This window comes from Ixodes scapularis, unplaced genomic scaffold, assembly GCF_016920785.2.
Source record: "Ixodes scapularis isolate PalLabHiFi unplaced genomic scaffold, ASM1692078v2 PGA_scaffold2__306_contigs__length_199485367, whole genome shotgun sequence".
In the NCBI taxonomy this organism is placed as follows: domain Eukaryota; kingdom Metazoa; phylum Arthropoda; class Arachnida; order Ixodida; family Ixodidae; genus Ixodes; species Ixodes scapularis.
The window spans coordinates 112,646,678-112,656,409 of record NW_024609857.1 but is presented as its reverse complement, the minus strand read 5'-3'; the positions used below and the strand labels follow the sequence as shown (position 1 = coordinate 112,656,409).

The following is a 9,732-nucleotide window of genomic DNA, read 5'->3' as shown; positions in this document are numbered from 1 at the left end:
GCATCTTCTTTTTTCCTTCCGCCGACTTGAAGGTTACCGCCCACACGTGATTCATTTGGTACGCCCCCATGGCCGAAACCTCGGGGAGCGTACCGCGACGATGCAGCGCGTCCCGGAAATCTTCAACGCGATACGGTCGACCTTTCATGTCGGCGTGTAAGAAAACTGTATTTAAAACAACATACCCGGTGGGCAGGGGAGGCAGCATGAACTGATAATCTTGGGCCTCTTCGAACCTGATACCGCGGCCGGCGTGGGCCGCTGGAACCGCTCCGTCGGAGCACATGATAACACGTCCGCACTGTGCGGCAGCCGGAAGTGGAATCCCATATGCTCCAAACTCGTGTATGCTAGCCCACTCGGTCGTCCATCGCCTTAGGGAGTAAGTAGAGCAGTGGAAAAGTGCTTGTTGTCTTTTTCACGTAGGTGAGCCTATTTCCAATACAGTCTATACATCTTCGTTCATGGAACCCATAAAAACTACCGCCCGAATTCCTCATTCATATTTGACGCTAAGGATATTAAGTAAGATACGAACCCGTGCACGGCATAAAACCTTTATTATAGGGAGAATATAGTGAATTTTATTTATGTTCCACCAACCAGTACATAAACAAGTTTTTTTTTATAACTCAAGCCTACCGAAAACATATCAACCACTGCACTTCGCTTCATGTGAAGTCTTCTCCAATTCGAAAGAGTGAACGGGAGCCTCAATTTTATCCCGAGCAGCTCTCATCGTAGATCTCGTACTTTGGTGTTGTGCCGCACAGGAGATCAAAGATGAATTCGCAGCATTCTGGTGGATTGCTTACACGGCTTTCCGGGACGATGAGCACACATGCGCTTTCTGCATGAAAAATAAAGCAGTATGACGTCCAGGTAACATTCGTTAGTTTAGTTGCATTATTTTCTGAATGATCAGCCAGAACTGTATAGGTTCATTCTAGCCCTACTATTCCTCGGATAAATAGAACACGAGCCGTATAAAGTAAAAATGAAAGAAATTTTCAACTTTCCGTAGCACCAATTTAGAGCGCAGCTCTTGAGGAGGAAGAGGGGAGGGTACTGAAAGAAGGGTATGCTCCTCCTCCTCATCTGTATCCTCTCCTCCTGCCCTCCTCCTTCTTTCACGCGCCAAACGCGCGTCGTCACCGCGGTGCATTATGGGAAAAGTCCATAATGCACCATGGCGACGTTTCGGCATGATGACGTTTCGGCGCAGTGCCGAAACGTCCGTGCGGTGCATTATGAGAAACGTCCCATAATGCACCGCGGCGGCGTTTCGGCACGGTGACGTTTTGGCACCATGGCGAAACGTCACCGCGTTGCATCATGGGACGTTTCCCATAATGCACCACGCGGTTACGCCGACGGCGACGGAGACGCCACTCAAGCAGTAAATGGGCGCCTAAGAGCTGCACTCTAAAACCAACCAGAGCCCTCTGCAATTGGATAATAAGGTGGTTTAGAGCGCAGCTCTAAGGCGCCCGTTTCCGGCTTGAGCGGCGTCGGCGTCGGTGTCGCCGTCGGCGTCGGCGTAATGGCGCGGTGCATGATGGGTGAATTTCCCCGCTAAATTTAGCAGAAAATTTTCATCGCTGAATTTATCTAAAACATTTCCCCGCTAAATTTAGCTGGAAAATGTCCCTGCTAAATCTAGCAGAAAGTTTTCCCGCTAAATGTAGCGGAAAAGTTTCCCCGCTAAATTTAGCGGAAAAGCACCCCCGCTAAATTTAGCGGAAAATTTTCCCCTAAATGGGGGCGAGCAGGAGAGGAGAAGGGGTGTAGCCCCCTCTCCGTACCTTCCTCTCCTCCTCCTCAAAAGCTGTGCTCTAATTCGGCGTTACAGGGAGTTGTAAAAGGCTTTCATTTTTGATAAGCTTTTTTATATATACCGAATTTTATGTGTTCTTTTTTCTATTCGCAGAAGTGTGTATTTTGATAATAACATTATTACCGCTTATAGATGGAATTCTAAGAATATCGCACTCCAGGGGGTCCACAAATGATGTGATCATCTCTGCGGAATCAGTTTCTGAAAACAAACGAGCGGTATGATATTAAACCAACTGCCTGTAAGAAATATGAACAAATTAAACAGCCAAAGAGCAAACGAAAATGCCGTCGATTAAGATTAAGCCTATAAACGAAAAGCATTTGGTTGGGTCAGCAACAAAAATAATGATATATGAGACTAAATTGAAGTTAATTTTGGTTCCACTCGACGTTCGAATTTTTAGGCAATGAAACTTATATGGTTTGTGTTGTACACCTCTTATATTTCATTCATAATTTCAGGGTTAAAGTTTCAAAACTTATGTTTTACACTTGCCACGATGAAGGGAACATCGGGAAATTTTAATCAAGAGAAATATTTAAAAATTATTTTTGTTTGCATTGCGACGTTCTTTTTCATAATAATCTTACTTTGTTGTAACAAGTTGTGTCATATGTCAGGTATACCTGATATTAATATTCTTTAAATATTACTTTAAATTCAAATGAAAAATATTCGAAAGCCTTTCCCGATATTGGTCATCAACACTTTTTTCCCCATCTACACTCTAAAAAAAGCCCGTGCGTCCACTTTCCCGCAAAACGCTCGGCGAGCCAATCACCGTAACTTACGGAGGCAGCTCAGCGAATGACGATGCCGAAACATATGTTTAGACCAAAAAACGCAGTCTGAGTTGTGACATTAAGCAATGCAAAACGTCACGCTTAATGTCACAACTCAGACTGGGTTTTTTGGTATAAACATAGGTTTCGGCATCGTCATTCGCTGAGCTGCCTCCGTGAGTTGCGGCGATTGGTTCTCCTAGTATTGTGCGGAAAAGTGGACGTACGGGCTTTCTTTAGAGTGTAGGATTTGTTGGGTCCTTCTCAATATTGACGGCCATAGGGGTGTCAAGCCTGTTTTTGTTTTCAATGAACGTGTCCACATGTTTTGGATTTTACTTATGCAAAAAATTCCCTGTTTTCGTAAAAACAAATGGCGTCTTGGAGGAGGTTAAACAGCTATTGTCCTAATACCACTTGAAGGCAAACGTGTGGGCCAGAGGAATAAAAGTACAACTTTCTACAACGTAAATGTTTTTTTTTAAATATATATATATATAACAGGTCTATGTGGTCTAGTTAAATTTAGAAAATTTAATTTTATTTTGTATGTAAAATATATTGACAAACTTGTCCTCTTTAGCAACCCTTTCATGTTTAGACATTTTTTTGGCGATGTTTAACACAAATTAATTTTATGTTTCGAAACAAACCTTTTGTACGCAGTAAATATTGCTTTGTTTTCTTTTCAGAAAAGCTAGCGCTGAACCATTTTAGTATTTTCGGCGTTGCGACTGGAAATTGCTTATATATTAGAAAATCGTGCAATATATTCACAGGAATAAAATATAATCATCAACAATTTCTCTATACGTTCACGTAAGTGACAACCGTTATTTCAAAATTCACAGAAACATGTCGCATTATACTGTTCAAAATTAAAACAAAAAATAGTTTTTTTTTTCTTTTACGCTGCAGCCAAGTGCAGTTGGATGGTTTCTGTTTCAATGACTAGTGGCACTCGAGCACCGCAGCCGAATTCGCCGTACTTGGTCACATCATCTGCCAGACGCCATGGAATCTTATACCAATATGAACAAACCTGTGTCTGTGTGGTTTTTATAAGTGATGTGGCTGGATATCGGCTATGAGAGCTTTGCTTCGCGGCGGATTCGGTCTGTGAGGTGCTTTGCTTGGTTGATTGCGCTGCACTGCGATATTTTCCCAGGATAGTACATTAATGTGGGTAGTCTGGTAACAAAAATATTTGATTAATTTATCCGGACATCAATGTATGCCGTTTTCTATTGCGCTGGACTGTAGCGGACGTTACGAGCTATGTCACCCAATCATACGCATATCAAGAAAAAACCCGTTACTGCGCCCTTCTCAAATATCCCATGACACTCACACGACATTAGATTCACTTGCATGGTACGTATGCGTACCATACCATAGCGCCGCCTGTGGTCCGTCGTAAGGTGAAAAGGAGCATGTGCGCGGGAGGCGTTACGGAATCTTTTGTCTTAAACGATGGCGGGCGTTGCAAGGGCGGCGCAACAGCAGCTATTAGTTTCAAAAGTAGGTAGCTTCATTGGACCAACGCTGCGCCTTCGCGCAAGGTATGGCTCGAGTATTTGTAGTGCCACTGCAAATCGGGCAATGTTTGCACCACGCAACGGAAGGCTCTATGCAGGCTCACAAAAGGAGCTCCACGCAGTAGCTGTATCTCCTTCCATAATAATACGCGTATATGCAGCATGGCGATAAAGGATCATCTAAAGTAAGATCAGTTAGAAAAAATGTAAACAAAAAGGTTTTTAAGCTCTTTTTTCGAATTTTGTTTGTCGGTATTGATCACATATGTTTGCTTGCTAATATCAAAACGTTCGCCGACATTGACTCAAGGCGCCATGTTTTAGAGCTCTTATAAAGTATATGTAGTGAAGAACTATTTTAATTTAGAAACACTGGCCTGTACCCGAACATTGTTTCTCAAAATTAATTGACTAATAATTGCAAGTTTTAAAAGAAGGTACCCAAATTTTGCTTGTGCAAAGAAATAGCGTCGTCGGCATGCGCCTATCCAAAACGGGGTTCGGGCTAAGCGCATGCGCACTTTTATCGACGCTATTTTTTGTCTACGCAAAGATTTTTGCTACTCTACTCCATAATGTCCGAAAGTTATTACTCTGGTTATCCACTATCAGACATAACCAAGCCGGCGGTGCACTTGAATGCGAAAGAAAACTTAGCACTACATGATTTACGACCTTCTGTTTCCAGCGATTTTCTTTATTTTATTTTCAAAGTTTTTTTTTTTTACTTCCATTCTACTATGAGCTTGAAGATGACGCGTAAAACTGACAAGTGCATTAAAATGTCGACCATTTCTTCACTGTTCAAACTAATCTAAATCACCCAATACGTTGGGGGATTTCAGCCTTGAGTTGCGTGGTGTAAATACCACCGGGGGTGAGCGGCGGCGTTACAAATTCCAGAGGCATCACTCGCGCGATAGCGCAACGCGGGTTTAATGGTGCTACCTAGCTTTCTACTCCTTCGTCACTTTTCCCTCCTTGTCTTCCTTAGACACAACCTGCTATTGCTCCCCACTTGCCACCCCCGCCATCGGTTGGGGCATACGATTAAAGTTGGACCACAGACGACGCTACGAGACATACAACTCAATCCAATGCCGTGTGACCTTTCAGAAGAGCGCAGTGATGCGTTGCCACATGATAGGCCTAATTGACTGATATCGCTCGTAATGTCCGCTACAGTCCATCGTAATAGGAAAGGAAGTACAGTGATGTCTCGACAGATGAATCAATTTGCTCTGCCAGTAGACTACACACATTAAACTACTAACCTAGGAAAGTAGCGCAGCGGAACGAAATCAACCAGGCACAGAACCCGATGCACCGAATTCGTTGCAAAATTCAGGTTGCTTATGCAATATTAGACAAATCACTAAATAAAAAAACAAACAAAAAAAAGTTTTTTTTTGTGCTTACCGTGTCTGGGAGATAATGATACCAAGCACGGCAACACTGAAAATAGGGCTCGAATACCAGTAGTCGTTGAGAAAAAAACCATCCTGCTAATTTAAAAAAAAAATTGGGTTATGGGGATATTTATACAGCGTGTAGTTGGTCAGCCATTAAAGTTGCGACGAGTCACACGCTGTAGATGAGCAATTTAGCCAGTGCAGTACGACCGCTAGCCTGGGGTCTTTAACGTACTCACGCAGTAGTGATACACGACCGCACGCCGGTACGATGCTCATTCAGATCGAAACGGGGAGGGGTGGGGCTCGAACCCAGGATCCCTGGGTTTTTGCAGCGCGAGCTTTCGCTCCACGCGCGCCGAGCTGGGTGTGCGCTTTAGCGTCATTACGTGTGTAATGACGCTAAAGTGCATTACACGTCATTACGTGTGAAAAATGCTAGGATATTGTTTTTTATTAGGTGCCAATCTTGATGTATCTTGATTTATCTACGACAATGCTACTGGATGATAAATTAAATTATGAATACACTTGAGGTGGAGGCACCCTCGCAGTAGTTTTAAAGGTTTCCATCTGAGCTAGACATTTAATTAAAAAATACAATCTTGAAATTTATAGTTATTTAGCACATATCTCGCAGTCTGATTTTGAATTTTTTCAATTTGGTTTACACATATTTGCGTGTGCGGGCCTCAAATAATGCAGGCCCCTTCTTTGCAAATAAGGTATATTCTGCTGTATGGATATGTTTTGCTACGTCAAATAAAATATTTCATTGAAAACAAGAAATAGGAATGACACCCGTTTGACCCTGCTGATCTGAACAAACCCTTTAATAAAAGTAAATCGCTGAAAGGTTTATTTGTGTTTATTAGCGGTAAACAATGCTACGAAAGCAATACATGTATACAATATGGTATGTACACTGATGGGAGGCCGGGTGCACGTAAAACACTTGTGGATCTACATATGTATATAAATATATATCTTTGTACTCACGACCGAAGGGTTGTACGTTTACAATGTTCTTCGTGGAATATCCGGGGGATGAAGACAGCGTCGAGTTAAGATTACTGTGGAAGTACACCAGAATGAACATGCATCATGAGAAGTAAATGTACTTGTTGTTGGGCTAGTTGGTAATTAACGTGGCATATTCAATGCATCACGGGGTTGTGTATGAAACCCTCCCAACGTATGGAAAATCTAACGTTGCGAAAACGGGAATGTGCACCAATGGCCGTTTGAAGGAGCATGCAAACAATTTAAAGACAAATTTTGGGGCACATTTGCCCACACAGTGCAGGGCATGTAAATGTAGCCATGCTTCGGTTACTCCAAGATTTTAGGTAGAAGTAAGAATAAAAGAGCACGCGAACTGCACGAGGCGTACTTGGAGAAATAGCGCAACCAGCCTCTGCTGCGCTGGGGCAATGCAGTAGAGGCTAGTTGCGCTATTTCTCCACGGGGCGCAGTGCCGCCGGGGCCGAGAAGCGCACCGATTGCAAACCGAAACTTAAAAGCCCGTCGAATTTGTGCGGTTTTTCAGAAAGCCGTAAAATGCTGACCATGCCTTCTATCGTTCTCCAATTTGTTGATTTAGTGGTTTTCGATGATGCTGAGCAATTTTCAAATTGAAACCATACCCTTAAACACAATATTAAAAGAGTTAATTATGCAAAAATAATTAACAATCTAATTATCACGGACTTTAATAATTTTTTTTCTAAGTGGGCCCCTGGCACAAGATGAAAACAACACAAGCCTTTTTTTTTTTTTGCGACGCGTAGTTTTTGCAATATCTAATTTGTTCACTTTTCTTGAAACGCCCTGTATATGCCTTTACCCTCTTGTGTGAGAAAGGTATAATTAAATAAAGTGAATGCGTGTCTCTCATCGAAAAACTACTTTTCACTATACAAATATAAAAATGATTAGACGGCCAGTTTAGTACATTTAAAATTTACCAACTCTAAAATTGATTAAGACTAACTATGTAGGTCGTATGGCTTAACTGTCTTTAAAACTTAACATTGTATTGTAGTGGTATGATTCTTATGAAGAAAATTATTTATGGCGCTAAACGAAATATGTTCAAGTCTGTTCAGTGTTTAATTTAAATCTCCCGCTGCTACCGTCAATTAATTATCCTTGTGCTATCAAAATATTAAAAACAGGCATAATATCGGCTCTAAAGTGCTCCAATTTAGATATTGCTAGTTCTAGGCTCGCAAAACAATTTTCTTATGGGAAAGCACTAACATCTAAATCTATCATTTGCACATCAGTATTTTTATTTTTTTATGATGTAACAAAACGTTTACAAAATGATTTATACGGTTCCCTTTTTTACTTACACCGAGCCATTATCAAACTCAAAAAGAACCAGATTCTCGCCCTTGGGCCCTACTCCGGTTTGAGAGAATCTGACACACTTGGCAGTTCCACCAAAAATGGGATCAGTCTTGTAGTTTCTGTATAACATGTACCACGTTCCTTGGATTGGGTATTGCTGCATTATTTTGAACAAACAAACATGCACAAAATTAACAGATGTATGTGTGTCGTTTTTCCCGCAAATACAAGTCTGCTCATTTCTATATACAACGTAACGGATTGATATCACGTGATAATTGTTTAGCTAAAGAGATACAATGTATTTCGCAACATGGCCTAATATTTTTTTTTTATTTATCATTTACTATATCTCCCAGCATCCTCAACGTAAATGAAAACAAATATATTTCTGTGCCCTTAAAACAATTTTGAACGTGCACACTGCAGCCAAGCTTAAGAGGCTCAATCATCCTGAGGATATTACATACTCTAACGAGTCATAAAACACAGGTAATGCTTGCTTCGAAAACACAATTTGCGATGGAACAATATTTGTCACTTTCACGTTCCAGAAACATTTCACAGAAACAAAGAAAACTGTAACAATATGCCTATGTTCGTACAAATATCAAGTTCATTTTTTATCATTTGCAGATTGTTCAGAAATCTTTATTATAAGAAATCCTCTTCACCGCCCCATTTTAATCGATCGTCTTGATAATCCGCACCACTCGGCACGTACGACATTAACTTAAAGTACATGACGTAAAACAGAAAACCGGTAGACTCTGGTGATAAGCATTTAATACTAGCCACTTTTAAAGCCTCACTCTAATTAACCCAATACGATACTTATAAAATCTCATCAAATATTAGAATACGAACAACCACAGTCGGTTATATGACCGGCTTTACGAAATGACAAAATTATCAGTAGCATCTAATTAAAAAAAAAGAGACTTACACGAGACTCATCTTGATAGACTCCCAAGGCTGGATTTCTCTCTATATACATTTCTTCAGCCGAAGAGGTGTACAGAGACAAACCAAAGGTTAAAGCGAGTACAGCCCACACCTCGGTGGCACTCAAAGATAGGGGCTGCATTTCCAGTCTTCTTCTCCCGTGTCCTGGCAGTGAACCGTAGTGGTGCACTTTTAAAGCGTGAATCGACCGGATGCAGGGTAGCAAACGGATACAGATTTTAGATCACGCGACCGGTTAATGTTTGCTTTTTCGTCTTTGCTCTCCAGCCGAATGCAGTTTTTTTCTTCAGTCAAGGTCAGCTCCAGACAACGAAAGGCCTAAAAATGGAAAGAAGGAAAATAATTGCGTTTTGTTAGACAGAAACTATTTTTTACTCACATTTCCGTTCCCACAGCCGATAGACACGTGGAACCAAACTTTAGTTTTCTCTTACGGTTGCAGTGAGGTATGTCTAGGCAATACATTTTTCTGGAAAGACTCTAAATGCGCAGGCGAGCTGGTGGTAGTTAATCATGTTTCAAAACTCAGACTGTGGCGCAGAAAAGTGAACATACTTTTAGTCGAAGGAATGGGCAGTGAAGAGAACGTCTCAAATTCAACCCGAAAACGACAATGAGAGGCCCCGTGAAGATTCAACACGTTGGGCGCAAGCTGTCATTTGCCAGATGCAGGATACCGAACGGATACGGATTTTAGATTTCTTTGTGGTTTGATAAAGCTTTGTTTTGTGTGTATTTAAGCTGGCTTTTAATACACGGTCGTTTTATGTTTGCATTTTCGTGTCTGCTCTTCAGCCGAATACAGCTTTCTCGCTTCATTCAAGGTTAGCTCAAAACAA

The 9,732-nt window shown here is 41.4% G+C and overlaps 1 protein-coding gene across 1 annotated transcript; it reads right to left on the bottom strand.

Moving 5' to 3' along the window:
* Positions 1-719: 719 nt before the first annotated feature.
* On the bottom strand, positions 720-9,014 carry LOC115317661. The gene is made up of 5 exons (XM_029977321.2): positions 8,874-9,014; positions 7,930-8,084; positions 6,572-6,645; positions 1,961-2,038; positions 720-850 (listed from the first exon to the last, which is right to left on the bottom strand). Exons 1-5 carry the CDS (start codon positions 9,012-9,014, stop codon positions 720-722), a joined length of 579 nt encoding a protein of 192 aa, XP_029833181.2.
* Between the last annotated feature and the right edge of the window lie 718 nt (positions 9,015-9,732).